Here is a 19,896-nt window from a genome sequence, read left to right on the forward strand (position 1 = left end):
TCAGGTTTTTATTTCTTTAGAATGCAGTACCGATACATGACATTCAGATTTGGAACACTTGCCATTATAAAATTACTGTTGAACCTAAAGAAACTTCCTATTTATTTTTAAATGTGAATGCATAACTGCAAATAAATGTTGAATGTAATGTATATTAAAGTTTCTTGTGGGATATCAGCTTGTGAATTTATAGATAGTTCCTTTAACAAATTGGCTTTATTTATAAGTTTATATTCTAATTATTATTTTACTGTAAACCAAGAAGTTGATAATGTCCATCAAGTTGACAAATTAAATTGATAAGATTGAAAAGCACTTGGGATTCACTGGATTAATCTTATCACAAGTGGCTGCAGAAAATGTTCCCATTATTCCTTATCCAAAAGGGGGAAATGGTTGTTAATTAACAAAAATAAAACCATTGTCCGTGGCTAATGTCTGTAGATTTTAGCAACTTAATTACTGTCTTCTTAATATTTCATAAAGCCAATTCTAAGTACATGCAGTTATTTGCTCTTTTTCCGATTAGTATATCCTACACTGAACTTTTTCAATGGACCATCATCTGCTTTATCGCATGTTTCATTGGATTGTTCATACTTGCCTGTTTAATGAGAATGTTGCATAGTTTGTGTCTTTTGAACATAGGTTTTCTTTCTCTTGCTTCATATGAATCTGCTGGATTTTAGTATTATCTGTGTAGTTTGCTTCAAGTAATCCTTAAACATTTTTCTTTACCCTCCCCCACCCTTTTTTTATGAAAGGTTAACCTGTAAGTTTTTGAGAGAACACCATTAAAGCACCTTATGGTTTGTTTTCTGTTTGTATTTTTTTTTCCCGTTGTGTATAAATGTATTTATATGTATGTACCTTTGAATTGCAGAATGCAGTTCTGAGTTGCAACTTCTTTTAGCCCTTCGTAAGTTTAAGGACTTCCTGAATGAATTTTGATGGTGAATATGTTTGAGTAATTCCCACTTCGAAATTTTTAAGTAAAATTCTAGCATGTGATCAGTATAATGTCTTACCTATTTTGTGCTATGCCTTTTATAGCAAAGACAGATTATGTGTTTGTTCCTTTTGTCCACATATCATTACAGTGGACTGTAAATTTTCTTAATGTCAAATAATGGTTTGAAATTAGTGGGCTATTATCTGAGTTGTTACCATGATCATCACCATCAAAGGTTAATTGGAATGGAATTTGGCAACCGCACAGCAATTTTCCAATTCATTCATTAGGTGTATACTGTAACCCCTAAAATTTGATGGTTGATTTTGATATCAAGCAACAAAAAGTCCACTGGTTCATTTTAGAAATGTTAACAAACAGAACTACCTAAATTGCGATTAAATTTCTAGGTGATTTTGAAAGATTGGAAATCACTTATTTAAAAAGACGTAGAGAAGTAAAGAAATTTCAACTGTTTTAACTTCTGAGAACTGTGTTTGAGTAAACAATTCAGAAATGTAATCATTCGCATTTACTAATAATTCTTGGGGGAAAAACATAGATTTCATTATTAAATTCTGAAATTTCAACTGACTTTGAATGGAGAATCTCTAAATCCATGCATTTTAATCGCTCATCTTTTTATTAACAGAATTTCTTCTTACTTGATTGAGCGAGAAAAGCACTTCATGGTTTTTGGTGTTCTCTCAATCTTTAAAGTTTTTTTAATTCCTTTTGTTTTCCTTTTTCCAAGAGTATGCCATATATGTTGCTGCCCCTTATTTTAGGGGGTGGTAATAAACAGCACTGGTGAAATCTTATGTTTATTATCATACACAAATTCTGTTGGTTTCTGTTTCTGAGTTATTTGTTGTTTTTTCTTTATTTTTTCTCCTTCCCCCTCATTTGCTCATGTCTTGGTTGGCGTTTGGTGGTGTATAACCGTGATTGCGTTACCTTAGCAATAACAATTGGTCGTCTTGGTTACGTTTGTCCTCAAGAGGTGGCCCCCATGCTACAGCAGTTTATAAGACCCTGGTGTGTATTATTCAATCTTTTTTTTTTAATTCATTTTTCTTCACTCTTTCTTTCTCTTTCTATCTCACTTTTAGATATATTTTCAGTTGGTTACAAAAATCACAATCCTTAATCATTGCCAACCATGTGACTAATCTTGTCCTATCAGGTTTGTGAGGTTTTTCAGTAGCATCGTCATGTATATTTATTTTATGTTGTGGCTAACGACTAATTGATGCATGGGATAAGATTGTCACATGCTTGCTGTGTTAAAAAGCTTGATTATACATGAAAAGCATTTAAATATCCACCAGTAAAATAAAGATGCATGCAAATTCTATAAATTTAGGTTTTTGCATTGTTTCTTTTTTAGAATTAATTTGAAAACTTGGATTGCATTAAGAAATACATGTTTAAATTATGTTATGTATAAAAACTTTATTTGCTTGTTAATGTTAAAGTTAAACATCTACACCATAAGTTGTGTAATAATAGTTTATATTGTGGCAGTATATCCTATGTTCTGCTTCTTTCAATTGATAATCTTTCAATTCAAGTCATTTTTAGTAGTGTTTAATGGAATACAAGTTATAATACAGTTTTAAAAATAACGTACTCTTGGCTCAACTTCAAGTTTAAATGGGAGATTAAAATCAACTGTCCATTTTATAGATGCAATCTATTAATAAGAAAATGTGAATTTCAAGGCTTCCACTATATTGAGATTAGAAGATGAGCCAGCCATACCGGGAGAATGAGAAACTTAAACTTCATGAAAATTCTTTGAATCTAAACATTACCTATACTGTGTGCTTATTCCATTAAATACTGTCCATTAGTATTGTGATTGAACCTGCTTTTTATTTAAATGCTAATCTCAGTTCTATAATTTAATAGGTGCACCTCTCTGAGAAACATAAGGGACAATGAGGAAAAGGATTCAGCGTTTCGTGGGATTTGTACCATGATCAGTGTGAATCCCAGTGGAGTAATCCAAGTAAGATGTCACAAAGATTTTTTAAATTTTAATCTTCTGAATAATGAAACTTTAAAGGGTGAATTATTTTAACACTTTAATTATGAAAGTATCACATACCACTTATTTTTCAAAGATAATAAAAACAAATTATGTGTTGTTGTTTAAAGATTTTATTAATTTATTTGACAGAGATCACAAGCTGGCAGAGAGGCAGGCAGAGAGCCCGATGCGGGACTCTGTCCCAGGACCCTGAGATCATGACCTGAGCTGAAGGCAGAGGCTTAACCCACTGAGCCACTCAGGCACCCCAAAACAAATTATGGTGGTTTTTTTGTTGTTTTGTTTTTGTTGTTGTTGTTGCTGTGGGGGTTTTTTGTTTGTTTGTTTGTTTTGTTTTAGATTATTTATTTATTTATTTATTTGACAGAGAGAGAGAGAGAGAGATCACAAGTAGGCAGAGAGAGAGGGGAGAAAGCAGGCTCCCTGCCAAGCAGAGAGCCCAATGAGGGGCTCGATCCGAGGACCCTGAGATCATGACCTGAGCTGAAGGCAGAGGCTTAACCCACTGAGCCACCCAGGCACCCCAAAACAAATTATGGTGGGGTTTTTTTGTTTTGTTTTGTTTTTTTTGTTTGTTTTCGGGTTAAGAGAGTGACCCACGGAATTAGAAATAAACTTAGAAATTCAGTAGTTAACAAAACAGAATACTGAATTAACCATTGAAACTGTTATAACTTGGAGAGGTTAGGATTTATTTCTCTTGTTTCCTTAGTTTAGATAGTATCTGGACATTTTTAGCATTTAAAAAATTATTTGGTGGAAGTATCAGATATGAATCTGATAACCTCTGGATCCAGGTGTCAGTTTGCAAGACACACACACCGGAGGAACATGTTGATTGACACCATGTGTATGAAATCAACAGAATGCAGGCTGTGGAACTCTAGGTAAAAGTATCCCAGGTTACTCAGCAGGTGAATGGTAAGGAAAAGAAATTATGGGACATGTTTTCAAGAAAATAACCTTTCATTTCCAGGAGACACATGCTTTGAACATCTTTCAGTCAGTATTTTCTGATACCTCTTGTCTTGTGTTAATGACTGTGGTAATTTGTTTAGAAACATTATTAATTACCGGCTTGAAAATTCAAATTAATGTAGTGATAGGCATTGAAAACTTGTAAATTAGAAATGGAAAAAGTCTTTTGACTTACTTCACATTTGTAAAACAATAACTTGTATGAAAACAAGCCGGGTGCTATCTTTGGAAATAGTCCCTAGTTGCAAAATAACCTCCTGCGATTAAATTTCTGTTTTTTTTCAATACTTAAGAACTTTATGTCATCTTAAATGTGTTTTAGAGTTACCTGACACAATGTATATTATATTAAGAAGAAACATTTTCCCATCAGGATTTTATTGTTTTGTTTTCAAATTAACATTTAAGACGGTGAGAGTAACACGTATATATGTGGTCAGTAAATCACTACCAACTTAAGAATTAGTACAAATCTCTGCTTTTTACATATTTTATTTAGATGTGGTTAGAAGAAAATATCTTAAGTGTTATTTTTTATGTTTAAATTTTCATCACAAATTTTAGATATGTAAATATTTTAATTTTTATAACATGAGACTTTGATATTTGGAAGAAAAAGAATCATAATTCGAATAAACCATGAACCTCAGGCACCTGGAATTTTAATTGCTTAAATGCGTGTTTTATGCACATACTTCAGTCAGTAAATTTTGAAATTAAGAAAGTTCTCTGACTTTAGTAAAATTTTAAATAGTTGACATATCAGAACATAAGCAGTAATCTTAAGTGCTCTATATTGAACTGCTGTTTCAGTATGATAGTCTAGATCAAAAAGTATTTAAATGAAACACTTAAAGCATATACCTTTTGTCACCTGTTCTTATCATGAGAGTAATGCAGTTTTTCCTAGTCATTGAACATTGGGTTTTTTTGTTCTCTTTTTTGTTCACTCTGGTTTGGGTTTCGATGGGTATTATAACTATATAAGTAGTTTTTCTTCTAGCTTTTGGTCATTTTCTTTAAATTTCATGCTGAAATTTAGATCTATTAATTACTAAACTTCAAATCAAGCTTATTTGACATATACTTAACTTGCTTTAAATTCTTTCTAGTCCAGTCACAGCTGTGAGATGATTGAATTTATGTATTTCTTTAATTCAGTAATTTAATTAATGAATGAATGGATTAAGATTTTAAGATTGGTGCTCATTTGGTACTTTAATTCCATTGTTGGTGCTACATATTTACTAGACAGGGGTTCTGTGGTGTAAAAAGAAATTTTAAAAGCACGTTAAATTCCAGTATAAACTGAATGAGTAGAGATTCCTTGATGGTGGAATAATAGGGACAGCCATTATTTTATAATTTCTTACCATACTTGATTTTTTTAAAAAAATTTTTTTGAGGTAGGATTCTGTCGTGATAGGTACATTGTGCTGTGTTTGACAAATAGCAACCTAAGGTGTATTTCCTGCTTGTTACAGGATTTTATATTTTTTTGTGATGCTGTTGCATCGTGGATTAACCCAAAAGATGATCTGAGAGACATGTTCTGTAAGGTAAGGTAACTCTAAAGTCTCCATGATAAACATCTTGGGACTATTACAAGACTAGTTGGAAAGTTTAAATTACATTTACATTTCATATAGAACTAGACTCTTTGCTTCGGATCAATATTGGTAGATCATCTATATTGATCTTTTTTAAAGGTACAGCAGTGACTCTATCAGAAGAGCACACACTTCAAAAATATTTTCTCAAGCAATACTGCTGATTGATGTCCCATCATCCCACCTACCCAAAGCAGCATATATTTTCAAAGACAGCTGACTGAGATTTGGAGTATAATGTAAACTGTTGAATAAAGTAAATCTGAAATGGTTTCCACGGGGCTTAAGTCTATATAGTTCTTTGTTTTAGTAGTGTCCCTTTGGATTCATTCTAGTCAGTACTCAACCATAACAAAATAAGAATAAAATGTTGTTACCTGTTTGAATCCTCTTATCCGAGAATTTGTCAGCTGTGATTGCAGACATGAACTTAAAGCTTTTATATATTTCCAGTTTGAGAAAACTTTTATGTGACATAAAAATTTTATCCATTGGATGAATTCTCTACTTTGTTGTCCATTAGTAGTAGGTCAGAGTTTGCTTAGCGTGCATCTGTTACTAGGACACTTGCTTGAATTCTAAACTTTTCAAACCAAGGTTTAGAATATATTATAAGGTGCTTTTAGGTAAGACATGTAGTGGTACAGCATCCAACAAAGTTTGAGAACCATTGATTTAAAATTGATAAAATTTTAGAAAAATAAAAGTCAGTAGTGTTTTATTTCAGAAGCTATGCAGATTGGAATTTTTCTCCTGTTAGTGATGAATTAATGATTTTTTTCACTTCTTGCAGATCCTTCACGGATTTAAAAATCAAGTTGGGGATGAAAATTGGAGGCGTTTCTCTGACCAGTTTCCGCTTCCCTTAAAAGAGCGTCTTGCAGCTTTTTACGGTGTTTAATCTCATACACTTAAGCTGCAGTCCCATAATTAGGGGTAAGTTTTAAGAAGTTTGTGGAAGTTTTTGAGGGTAAAGAAACTTGGATCTACAATCTAAAATTACTGAGTAGAATAAAAGCTGTATGTTTTCTGCAAAGGTTGAGTAAAACTCAGGCTATATTAGCCTTGAAATTTAAAATCAAAGCTAGAGAATTTTCTTTAGAAACTAGCAAGCAAGGTAAAATGCATTGTTTTACTTTGAATCCTGAGTAAAAAGAAAACCAAATTGGTATGCTGTTTGGATTACTCAACAAACTAATGCCTGTTTTTAAAATTTTTGGCCTGTAAGAAGTCACCCACATTTACTTTGGTGTAGGGTAAAGATTATTTTGAAGTTTAAATTTATAGTCTCTGATACATCAAGGACGTCTGTGTTGTGAGCTTTTGAGAAAAGCCTGCTAGAATTGCAACTAGTTTTGGGCTCAGCAGATGGGAATATTTAATATTCATTTTTCAACATGTATTTTATTGAGCACCTACCATGTGACCTGCATTGTATTTTAAAATGGACAATGGATGAGTCTGTTTGGATTTGGGGTAGTAGAGGGGTAAGTCCATTTGGACTCTTGTTCCTTGAGTTTTTCTGTAGTTAAATCAAACTAACAATCCTGATCTCACGGCTTCAGTTCTTTTGTTATGTTGAAGATTAAAATTATATGTGATGCCAGAACTAAGTATATTACCTAACACACTAAGTTGGCTCAATAAATGCTAGGAATATGGGTCAGTACAGTGAATAAGGATACACTTCTTTAGGTTTTGAACATGAACTGAGACATAATTGACTGGAGGGCTCAGAGAGTATACTCTGTGTGTGTCCAAAAGATGTCTACCAAATTTAATTATCTCCTTTGTTGGAGTTTTTGTTTGCTCTTCTGTTCATTTACTTGGAGCTAGATTTTAAATCTGAAAAGGTTTCCACATCCGTGCTGTATAACCTATAAGGCAGTAAAAATGGACTTGCAGCCTCTGGAATATCTCAGAGCCCTTTGTGTATTGTCCCCCTGTAGTTTTGAGTACTCGTGGCTGTTTTGTGGCTTTAGCATTTTGAAATAGTGTTTAATTGTCTTTATATTAAATCGTGAGAATGTCATGGATGAGAATGACTCTTAACATCAGGGCCTGAGAGATGATACAGTAGTGAGTTGAGTGTTTAGCACTTGCAGATTTGGTAACTTCTGTATCCCTATCATGTCACCAGTTACATTGATTTATTGAGTTGATCGTGTTCTGAGATGAGGCATAAAATAGTTACCTGTTTCCTAATTAGAGATGAAAGTGGATCACTATCTTCTATTCCTGACTTTTTTCAGAGGCAGGGAGAAGGTGCTGCTTGTACTTTCCCACAGATGGGCTAATCGTTCTCTGTGAATCCACTTCAATCTTCATATATACCCCGTATTTGGCTTGAGTGGTTAGTAGATTTTTGTTGTGAAAGGACCAGCATTAGGTGCTGGTTACAATATCCTAGTGATCTGATTTTAGTTCTTTATGTGGTTACCATTATAACTGCTAGTGTTGAAAAGGTTCTTTACAGGAATATCAAGAAGTCTGAGAACATAGGAAACGATTGTGTGGGATAGAGTCAAAAGAATTATTTGTAAGGAACATCTAGGAGATGTTAAAATTTACCTTTTTTTAAGATTTTATTTATTTATTTGACAGAGATCACAAGTAGGCAGAGAGGCAGGCGGGGGGGGCGGGGAGCAGGCTCCCGCTGAGCAGAAAACCCAGTGTGGGGTTCAATCTCAAGACCCTGAGATTATGCATGACCTGAGCCGAAGGCAGAAGTTTTAACCCACTGAGCCACCCACGCACCCCTAAAATTTATTTTTTTGCTATTACTGAATCTAGTAAACTTAGTGTATTATGAATACCTTTAGTGCCTCCTAAGCTAGAACATCAGACAACCAACAAGAAGTAATGTCCCTTTATTTTTTGATGGATTAGATTTTTTGGTTTGCTTAATATTGGACATACTGGGGTAAAAAAGGATAATGTTTTCATTCTCACCAAGTTAAAGGATTGTTTTAAAGAAAGTGTTACTTGATTTTTGCAGAAAGTAAGACATCTTGTTAAACAAGTGAGGAATAACCAATCGGGGGGATAAAGAATTAGATTGATAGCATCCTACAGGGCATCCATTGAACTTCATCTATGTAATGTAGAGCTCCACACGCCTCTCTGCTTGTCCTCAGCTTGGTGTCACTTTTCATATCTGACACAGATGACTATTGAAAGCCATAGGGGAAGGTATTAACATGGGTTATCAGTGACTGCTGGCATGATCTTAGGCAATTTGTCCAGTTTTCATTTTCTCTGGTTAGAGATAGCATTCTTACTTGATTAATTTTGTATTTCGCTGGCTTTAAGAGAAACTGTTTTAAAATATAAAATTGCTTTGTTTTGTTTTCTTACAGGTCCTTCAGTCTTGGAGACTATGAGGGAGCCTCTGCACCCAGGGAAAATGTTACCCTTTACAGGGGGGAAGGGTAAACCAGTAGGGAATACAGTACAATCCCAACCCTACTGGGAGGGGCGGGAGGGAGGTGTTGCCGTCACTGTATTAAGTCGATGTTGGGAAACGTTTTAACATCTGGAGCCTTTGTGGGTGGAAATCTGTCTCCAATTACAACTCCGCACTGGATGTGAAGAAGCAAAAAAACAAACAAAAACAAAACCTATTCAGTCTACTCACAAAACAGTACATCCTGGAATATTATGGGGAATTGTACCAAAACAAGAACCACATAAATGATGCATAGGGATAAGAAAGATGAAAAATTCTATAGCGTACAATAAAGGAAACCTAAGAATGGGGGTTACAAACAGTAAAGAAGCTTTTTTTTTCCTTAATTTAAAGATTTTTATAAATTTTCCCACGTGTTGGGGCCTTGTTTTTGCATGCTGATGAAGAACTACACAAATGAAGCTAATAGAATTAAAATCAGCTTGCCTACCCATAGTAGAAGCAGGTTCTTGGAAGTTACAATTTAAGGTACCCCAAAAAAAGTTGGAAATAAAACAAAACAGATTTAAACAATGAAGCACCCTGTGAAATGCCAAATGAGTCACTCCTTTTACTTTTGTGGGGTGGGCAGGGAGGGAGGAATAAATGGGGTTGGGCATATCAGACTAAAGATTGACATCTTGATTTTGCATTAAAACATTAATGTAGTGGATATAATTTGATGGTTGTACTTCATTAGATTTAATTTCTAGGCCAAGACGTTCTTTTTAAAGTGCAGTTTAAGGTTCGGGCATGCATTCTGGCTCATAGTGATTGAAAGTACTTTAAATTAGTGGGAAAGTAGCATGCTTGCATCGCATAGAGTGAGATTGGTATTCATTTACCTCTGTGGCGCCAGTTTGTGTTGCAGTTTACCAATTCAATATAGCCCTGCATTTAAAATTCCTTTTGAAGATTTGTGGATTTTTTATTTTTATTAAGAATATAGATATAAAGTACTGTAGTTTACAGCTAGGCCTTGAAATATCTTTTTAGGATCTTGTTAGGAGTAAGATTGATATTGTATTGTGTGTAACCTGCACAATGTGGAAAGCTGATATACCTGTGCAAAATCTTTGCCTCTGTGCTGTCAGTGTGATGTGCTTTCTGCATGGTTATATACTACTAGTGATTTTATCAAAACTTCTAAAACTTAAAATACATGGTAAAAGATCTGTAAGAGGCTGCGTAAATGTTAGTTGGCACATAAAGACAATTGTAGAAGTTGAAGACATGATTGCTATATTTCAATGTTTATTCCCACTCAACATATTGCCTTCTAAGCTTTCTTTTTTTGTTCAAAGCATGATCTTAAAGATATGTTTAAGTTAATGGATGTAATGCAGGGTTCCTACACTGTATTGGCGCATGTTGGTGGCCCTCTGTGCCCTAGATATATGCACACAGGGTGCAAGTAAAAAGCTACAGAGTGAAAGTTGGTTTGGATCCTCTTCATTTCATTTGTTTAGCTTTTCTGTTATTTTTCTCTACTTACATGTATTCCTGTGAATAAATCCTTGTTAAGTTAACCCTTTACTTTTCCTTCCATGTGTATTTTCTTATATACTGTGAATGTGAAATCCTAACTGGTACACTTGATCTTGTGTGCATATGGAAGTGCAAGTCTTTATTAATTTGGATTGCCTGAACAGTGTATCCCATGATGATGAAGGAAAATGGAGAGATTTTTTTCTTTTTAACTCTGCTGGTCAGAGATGAAGCCACACCTTTCCATTTTTCAATGCTGCATATTTAATCTGCAACAAAAATGTTAAGCCATAACAACCTTTTTATATTTTAGTTTGTCACCTTTGCATTGCAGAATAAATTCTGAATAACCATTTTTATAAGCAGTTGCTCCTCTTTGCATGGTTCTGTTCTTCTAAAGGTGTTGAATGATACAGCCATTGCACTGAAGTTTGAGCTGTATGCGTGTGAATTTAAAAATACCGTTTTCAAAAAATTTCAGATGCATGGTAGCATGCAGAAAAGGTTTTTGTTACTGTGTGTGTGTGTATATGTGTGTATTTTTTAAAACATGTTCTTTCACGTTTTTTTCCTCTACTTTGGCTTTGCAAATTTCAGTCTGTAGAGCCTGAAATTAAATCCTATTTTACAATGTCCAGTTTTTGGGGTTTTTTTGTTTGTTTGTTTTTAATTATAAGTTGGATCCAAAGGGTATGTAGCATTTTGCTTTCTAGTACCTGGCTTCGCTGGAAGCTCAAAATTTGCTTCATAGTCTTCAAAACCTGATTAGAGTAGCTATTTTATCCTTAAATCCTACTTATAGTCTGTAGTTTTTCAAATATTCTTTAGAATTTAATATGGGAGGATACCTTAGTATTCTGGAATAAATAAAATTTAAGTTGGAGGAAATGGCAAAATGCTTCTGTAAACACTTTACTAAAACAAACATATAAAAACAACCTTCAATAAAGTTATCTGGACCTGTGATTGACAACTCTATTGACTGAAAGCAGTTTGTCACCTATTTGATTAAAAGTTGGTTTTTAATTAAGAGATAAGGTAAGAATGTGCCCATTTTTGTAGTCACTTAACTTTTTAAATTAAAAGGAAATTTAATTTAAAAATAGTGAAATTAAGTAAACACGACTGGCAACCTGATTGGGTTGGGTTTTTTGTGTGTCCCCCCTCACCATGAGGTTATTGTTTCTCCCTAATTTATATTTCAGATACATAGTATAGCATAGGAATTTGCAGAAGCCATTTAAGTTATCTTTTGAGGTAAGCTCTGATTTAGCATTTATTCTGATAAAAATACATCATGGGATATATATAAAGCAACTTAATTCTTGTGGTGTAGTCTTAATAGTTTTGAATGTTGACTGAATGTCTATGAACTTGTGTTTGTCTTTGTTACATTCCAGTGTTTCTGCCTCTTGGCATGCTTAAAGCACGGCTTACTTCATCTGCTCCTTACACACTAAAGTGCTGTTAGTGTGCTCAACTACAGAAATAGCCGCTGCTAAGTGATGTAGATTTTCTACTTGAATATTTTTATGTTGTAGGAACCTCAGGAGGTCAGTGTTTACTGTTTTATATATGCCTTCTTTTTCCTGTTCGAGCTTCTCTCTTTGAAGGATTCTAACAGAACAAAAGCTGCTGATCAACCTAAGTTGGAAACAGAAAGTGTATTTAATGTAATTTAAATGCATGTTTGGCAGTTCAGTGTTGTAGTCAGTCCATTAGCAGGTGAACTTAGTGCCACAGAATTCATTTATTCAGGAAAGAATTTTGCTTTTTGTATTGTCTAATCTCTTTAATAACTTCATACTGTGTAAAAAAAATCACTTTTTTATATTTTTTAGTTGGTTATTTCCCAAATAATCAACGTGTAAATAATCTTGAAGAGCCAGTTCTGATGCTTTACATTATTGCTACTTGATTTTGTGATGCAAGTTAGGTTTCAGAAGAATAGATTTTAAGACACTTAACCAAGCCATTACATCTTAAAAACGAAATAAGTAGCATACATTTTGTAATTAACATATTGATAAACACTGTGATTTTTTTGGTTAAGACTTTTTCATTGATCTGAATTGCTTAAATGGCATATATTGTAAAATAGGATCAGATGTATATTTTAAAATAATTTCAACTGACTTTCCTCTATTGAAATGCTTTGTCTACTCAGTTATGGAATATTCAGATACAAGTTTTATCTCAGGTGAATACTCTTGTATCCTTTTTGCTTTGGTGACATATGCTTATAAGGGGTCATCATACTTAACTTTGTTTTTTAGTGTATTTCATGAAGAGTCTTTGCATTTAGTCAGATTTTCTAGTCCTTACTCTAGCAGACTAGGGGGAGTGAGATCCCTCCTGGCAAGACTTTTGCATGCAGGTTTACCTTGAGAGTGAGTTTAATTTGGTCCTCCTCTTCGCCAAACCCCTCAAGATAGGAAAATGGATTTTTTTTTTTTTTGGTCCTGTATTAAATTACCCTGCATAGCTGAAATGCCAGAACTAAAGTAACTATATCTTAAGCCCTTTAGTCTAAATTTAACTTAAGTCTTTCGCCATAAAGAAAAAAGTGGGTTTTTTGCTTCATATAATTAATCTATATTATTCATATTGAATGTATTAACAGATAACGGTGCAAAAGACACTCTTCCCAAGAGAAGAGTGTACCATGCATAACTGCAATTTAAATCCTTTAGTAGTACTTTAAATAAAATACACACAGCTTTGCTTATTGAGGTGTTCTTTAGTTTTGTTTTTGGGGGTTTTTTTGTTTTTTGGGTTTTTTTTGCAAATATTACAAGGGGGAAAACACTAACTGTTGCTACTAGTACTGTTACTGAAGTGTAGGCATTGGAATCTTAAAACTGTGGTCTTCAGATTAAGGGATAATCTAGTTGAAAAATCAGATCAATAAAGAGCTGTGTAACAATATCATCTAATAATTATACCATGCAAGAGCATTGTATACCTACTTTAGTACATTTCATACTGTATTAAATATGGAGATATTTCTAATGCCTCTTAAATTTTGCATAAAAGTTTCATTCACTTGTACACTTTCCGGGTGACATGTGACTAATTTTTTCAGTCTTATGTAGACCTTTCCCCCATTGGTATTACTTATATGTAGAGGATTCTTTATCTTTATGCCTAATTATTATACATATTAATTTTAAGGTATACATTTAATTATAGCAATTGTTTATTGTGATTTGTATCCCAGAATGTATTGTTTAAAAAAAAAAACCTGTATGCATGATTTTGAGGGAAGTTAAAACGGTGATTGTTTTTTTCACCTCTTGTACATTTTAAAACCAAATCTATTTGCCAAGCATTGTATCACTAATTAGGAAAGTAGTATTTTCCCTTTCGTTAACAATTTTTGTTCATCTACCATAGAGTCCCCTTTTACTATGGCTTGGTATTATGCAGAGTTAGTGACTTTGCAAATCTAATTATCTTCCTTAAAGCCTAATATAACATGGTTAGCCTATAAGGCAGTGTTTTTCCCCTCCTAATACCAGCCTCATAAAGGGGTTTCACTGTACTTTCCCCATATTCCCTTATTGATGTTCTCCTATGTGGATATATAACCAAATTAAGATTGGATGATTTTTATGGAGATAATAATTAGACAATACTGTGTAATTAATTTTACTTAATAGATTATCATCTGTGAGAAGAGATGTTTAAACGTGGTTAATGACTTCACTTCATATTATAAGGCAATTTTACAATTAATATTCATGTTAACATTGGGTGCAATAATTTAGTAGTTTTAGCTTTAGTTATAAATAACTGGATCTTTCTGCTGACAACTTAGGTTGTATGAGTTATGCTTAAAAGCTTTAAATCTGATGTTTCTGTACCTGCCACACTATGTTAGAATGTGTCCTTCAAATATATCCTCCTGCAACTTCTCAAACTGTACTAAATTTCTTGAAGTCTAACTCTGTGCTAACAGATCTTCATTTTAAATAGAATATGGTTTTAATTTTTGATAAGCTGCTGAATTTTAAAGAGAGTTTTTTGGGGCCACCAAATATTTTGGATCATGCAGAGAATATATATTGTACTGTAGTAATTTTGTATTTACATTTGTATGATGTGACATAATAGATGTGAATGTTAATCACTGCTTGACTATGTTAATAAAGTTGTTTAACTATAGATGTTTCACTCTGATTTTTAATGAAAGGAAGTGAGCTTTCTTTTCCCTCCCTCCCCCCATTTTGGGTCCAGATAAGTCTTGTTGCGTTGTTTTTTGTTGTTTGGGGTTTTTTCTCGTTTGAGGTATTTTTCTTAGTTTTTACACATAGTACACTCATCTTTGACAACCATTTTTAAATTTAGTATTTTTTATTTGTATAATTCAGAAAAAAATTTTGCCCCTTGTTTTACTGCTATTGTTGGTGTATTTTCTAAACAGTAGATTCTAGATTCAGCTCTTGTTGGGCAAGGAGGGAGAAAATACTGCTCTGCAAAGGAATTAAAAGACGAAGTCCTGAATAAAACATTGTAAGGCTAGATTGCATGAATGTGTATGAATGTTTGTCCTATTAAGGCTTCCTATTTATCCTTCAAAAAATTAAAACTTGTGATTTTGGAAATTAATACTTATAAAAATAGTTTTAGGTTGTAACCCATTATTACAGTTGCATGTGACTAATTAAATGTATTAATATATTTCAGGAGAAATGTGTGCACAACTGTTGAGTAGTCTTTTCTTATTTGAGATTTAGAATACCTCAGAACAAGGAATCTGAAATTAGATCAGTGCAACCCAAAAAATGTGAAGGGAAATGAGGCTCCTCAGATTTCTTTCCTTTTGTTACCGGCTCATGAAAATATTTGATAGAACCTCAGTTATGTTGGCAAGGGGTTAAAAAGTGTGAAACTTGGGTGGTATAGTACTTACTCTAAAATACAGATTACATCTTTATGAAAGAGTGTAAGATTTTAGAATTTAGGTTGTAGGAGAAGATACTCAAAGGCAGCCTAATTATTAAGTTGCTCAGGATCCTGATTTGCCTCTGCAATCTCAGAAATTGTGCCTGAAGCTAAAAAAAAATCCTTTTGGGGGGTAAGTCTTGAACATTTTAGTGAGACTAAAATGCAAACTTCATGATTGTTTTCACTTTATACTTCCTTTTGAACTAATAGGCATTTTGATCTTTTCATGAGTTCATAATTGATGTGACTCCCATAATGTACATCTGATTCTTCAGGAATGATGGGAAAAGGATTTGAACTAGACAGTTCCTGAGTATGGACTTCCTCATTCCCATACAGTTGAATACAGAAACTGCTGAAGCTGTGACAGCCATTTTCTACTCCTTGACCTCAGAGTCCTGTTCACTTGATGTAAAAGAACCTCTTGAAACATCCACATTGATCTCCAGTCCAGCACAACTGCAAATTACAATGTAGAAATTTAACATGAATTCTAAACCATTGGCAAAAGTGATTAACTGGAAAAATTGGTGTACTAAAGAGCCATTCATTACATGCCTATTACAGCAGTCCTTGCCTGACTATTCTAAGTGTTCCTTTTCAAGCTTTATGTTGCCTTTCAAAAAACATCAAGCATTTTAAGAATTGACTTTCTGTGCACACAGTAAGATAGTGAATTGGTGCATTGTGCTCAGTATCCAAATTTGCCTGTTAATCTGCATCAATGTGATAGCTACATTATTGCATGGGCAGTTTACACAACTGTCTTACTACTATTGCACATTTAGAAGTCCTCATTTTTTACTCTTAGAAATAAAGTGATGAGTGTCCCTGTGCTGAAATGTTTGCATATGTCTGCAGTGATGTCTTAGTGCAGTTTCCCTATCTAAAGGAGATGGCTGTGGGCCAGCTTCCTTTCTGCTAACATACTAATTCCCATACCCAGCAGCAACATCAGTGGATGTGTGCTGTAAGTTGTAATTTAATAGCAAGGTTTTCTAACTAGGAAATTCAATATACAAAATCTCTTCATATTACATACACATTTAACAGTTGTTTAAGTCTTCTGTCACTGGCACATACCCTGGTTTCATGGACTTGAATTCTCTTGTAGGAATGCAAATAAGTGAGTTCCATGGTGGCAAGTGCTGGGGAGGAAACATGAAAGGTATGGTGGGAGAAAGGCAGGCCTGGTATTTTTAATGAGATGTGGAGAGAGAGAGAAAGGTCTAGAAGGTATCGTTGAGCAAAAACTTGAAGGGGCAAGCCCATGGATGTTTGGCAACGAGTATTAGATGGTATTGGTATGCAAATAAGAAGGGTGTACCTTCAGCGTGGGGTGGGGGTTGACAAGGGAGAAGAGTAGTTACGTATGATCCAAGAGGTAATTGAAGGGGCCTGAAGGTATAGGTCATTTTTGCACTTCAGTCAAGGAACCATTGTAGTCTTACCAGGATTTGTTTTAAAAGAGGAATCCAGATTTGCTAACATATCCAGATGGATTGTGAGGGAAGAACTCAAGATGACTCTTGCTTGTTCTGACTTGCAACCGGAAGGATGGAAATGTCATTAACTAGAACTGAAAAAAAAAAAAAAAAATCTAGCATTCGGGTTGAGACCACCCTGTGGGGAGAGAAGTAAGCAGTTGGGAGTACAGAGGAGGAGATCTGGCTACGGAAAGGAAACGGGATGTGTAAGTGGTGCTTTCAAACCATGAAGGTGAGCATCATTTGAGGACAGGAAAAACGATGGTGACTAAACCAGACACCATCCCAACACTGAAGTCTTTTTTTTTTTTTTTTAAAATAAAGATTTTATTTATTTGACAGAGATCACAAGTAGGCAGAGGCAGACAGAGAGAGAGGAGGAAGCAGGCTCCCTGCTGAGCAGAGAGCCCAATGCAGGGCTCGATTCCAGGACTCTGGGATCATGCCCTGAGCCCAAGGCAGAGGCTTTAACCTACTGAGCCACCCAGGCACCCCCCCGCCCAACTCTGAAGTCTTAAATGAGAAAACTAGAGAACCATGACATCCAGATGGATAGAACAAGAACTTTGCATTTAGCACTGTGGAAGTCATTTGGGCTATAGGAGTTATCTTCCTTGCCCAAGGATTGAGAGCCCATAGGTTTTCCTTTCCCTAAAGGTCAAGTAGTTTTGTTTCCTAAAAATAAATAGTTCGAGAAATGTAGAAGCTTTTGAAAAGCGACCAGATCAAAGTGGCCAGAGATGCAGAACTTCCCTAAATGATAGGAAGCTTATAATGTCTACATTTAAAGTTTAAAAACTTCCCAAAAGATTAGCAAATGGTTTCTGTTTGTTTCTAGACAGGATCATTTCAGAGTTCAGAAGAGGTGCCAGAAAAATTGTGAAAAAAAGGTAGTAGTGAAGATGGAGCAATCCCAATCAATTTTTTTTTTTTTTTTAATTATGGCTACAGGAAAGCTGCTTCAAGAACAGGCAACTCAAAAGCACTAAATCCGGAAACATCTAAATATACACGAAACTAGTATATGACAAGTGAAAAAAGAATGGACTATTTGACAACTGTTGGAAAAACGGTAGACATTCGGGAAAAAAAAAAAAACTTATTCCTACCTCATATTGAGTAAGGAAATTCTAGATATCTCTAAATGAAAGATAATAATAGTAAAACTTCATATAAAGTTTTATATAATTTTCTTTTTATATAATCTTGGTGTAGGGAAGGCATTTCGAGGTCTGACACCCCAAGTGAGTCTTGAAAGAGATTTGTTTAAAAAGCCTAAAAGTTCTGCATGACAAAACTTGGAGGAAACTTGGCAGCTCCTTCTACAGAAAATGTTTTCTTAAGTTATAAAGACAAGTCAGCAAGGCAACCCAATAGAAGAACAGGCAAAGAATATTAATAGTTCACAGAAGACTGAATGTAGTTTCATACATATATTCAACTCAGTCAAGTGAAATTTATACTTAAATTGCTTTCACATTGATAAATGTTAGAAAGGCTTGGTGATGGTGTATGCCTCCCTGGAGAATACAGAAATGGAAATTCATATATCGTTAGGCATGAAATTAATACAAATGAAGGGCAATTTAGAAATATCAAACCTCAAAATTACAAATACACATGTATATGCTTTGAAATATAAATCATCCCCTAAGTAACCTATATGATAGCCCGCAAATGAAAAGATGCCACATATTTTCCACACTAAATAAGCAAAAATAGAAAATACCGGTAGGAGTGTACAACAGAGGAACAGGAACTCTCACAGTGCTGATTTGGTGCAACTGCTTTAGAAACCAGTTTTCCATTACCCAGAAAAGTTGAACACTTGTATATGCTAAGACTCAGTAATTCTACTCCTAAGTATATACCTTAGAATAGCTCCATATATGTGCCAGGAAACACAAGAATCTTCATATAGGCAAAAAATAAAAAAGTAACAGTCAAAATGTTTCACAGAATGGATAAATTTAAGAGTAGAACTGAGCAGAGGTCCCTGGCTGGCTCAGTTGGTGGAATATGCGACTCTTGATCCCGGGGTTGTAAGTTTGAGCCCCCATGCTGAGTGTAGAGATAAATTAAAAATAAAATCTTAAAAAAAAAAAAAAAAAAAAGCCCTAAGCAAAAGAAGCCGGTTTCTGTAGAATGCCTACAGAAAAACCATTTACATAAAATTTTAAAAACAGGGATACCTGGGTAGCTCAGTCAGTTAAGTGTCTGCCTTCAACTCAGGTCATGATCCCGGAGTCCTGGGATTGAGTCCCACATTGGGCTCCTTGCTCAGCAGGGAGCCTGCTTCTCCTGCCTGCTGCTCCCCCTGCTTATACTCTCTCTCTCTCTCTTTCTCTGGCAAGTAAATAAAATCTTTAAGAAAAAAATTTTTAAGGGCAGCTGAAACTAAAAAATACATGAATAGGAGTGCATACATGTATAGTATAAAATTCATGTCTAATAGAAAATGAAGATGGTTAGGTCTTAGAGAACTGAGGATGCAATCATGATCAGTGAGTTGTGGCTAGAATCTTCAAATGGTACATAAATAAGTACTCATGTATATTTCACACATAACTTCATAACAAGTTGGTCTTTTGTAACAAAGTCAGACCTGAACTAAAAAAGCAGGCAAGTTTCTGGTAACACTTGATGAGCTAGCCCCAGGTCATTTGAATCCAATATACTCAGGAACTAAAGACCCTTGGGAATTTTGTTGTTCAACTTCTCAAGTATTCAATACTTTCTACATGGCCAGGTTATATACTACATTCACTTTCCTGGCAGCTTTACTGATAAACTTCGCTAAGTCTTTTATTTTTATATTTTCACTTTGAAGGCACATTTTCCAAAATAAAGTATAATTAAGATGTCTTCTTAATGCTTACTTCCTTATCATAGCTCAGACTTTCAAAAATTAAAAAAAAAAAGGGGGG

General features: G+C 34.3%; 1 protein-coding gene across 2 annotated transcripts in view; it reads left to right on the forward strand.

The window, feature by feature from the left end:
* The window catches only part of TNPO1 (transportin 1), a 94,750-nt gene extending 80,051 nt beyond the window's left edge, over positions 1-14,699 (forward strand). For both annotated transcript variants that reach the window (XM_059175209.1, XM_059175210.1), the window contains exons 21-25: positions 1,915-1,990; positions 2,867-2,966; positions 5,471-5,545; positions 6,390-6,532; positions 8,956-14,699. In XM_059175209.1, the coding sequence (XP_059031192.1) occupies positions 1,915-1,990; positions 2,867-2,966; positions 5,471-5,545; positions 6,390-6,497 (359 nt within the window). In that variant the 3' untranslated portion in view covers positions 6,498-6,532; positions 8,956-14,699. The remainder of the gene's footprint in view (positions 1-1,914; positions 1,991-2,866; positions 2,967-5,470; positions 5,546-6,389; positions 6,533-8,955) is intronic.
* The last annotated feature ends 5,197 nt before the right edge of the window (positions 14,700-19,896 follow it).

The sequence above is a fragment of the Mustela lutreola genome, chromosome 5 (assembly GCF_030435805.1).
Source record: "Mustela lutreola isolate mMusLut2 chromosome 5, mMusLut2.pri, whole genome shotgun sequence".
Taxonomy (NCBI): domain Eukaryota; kingdom Metazoa; phylum Chordata; class Mammalia; order Carnivora; family Mustelidae; genus Mustela; species Mustela lutreola.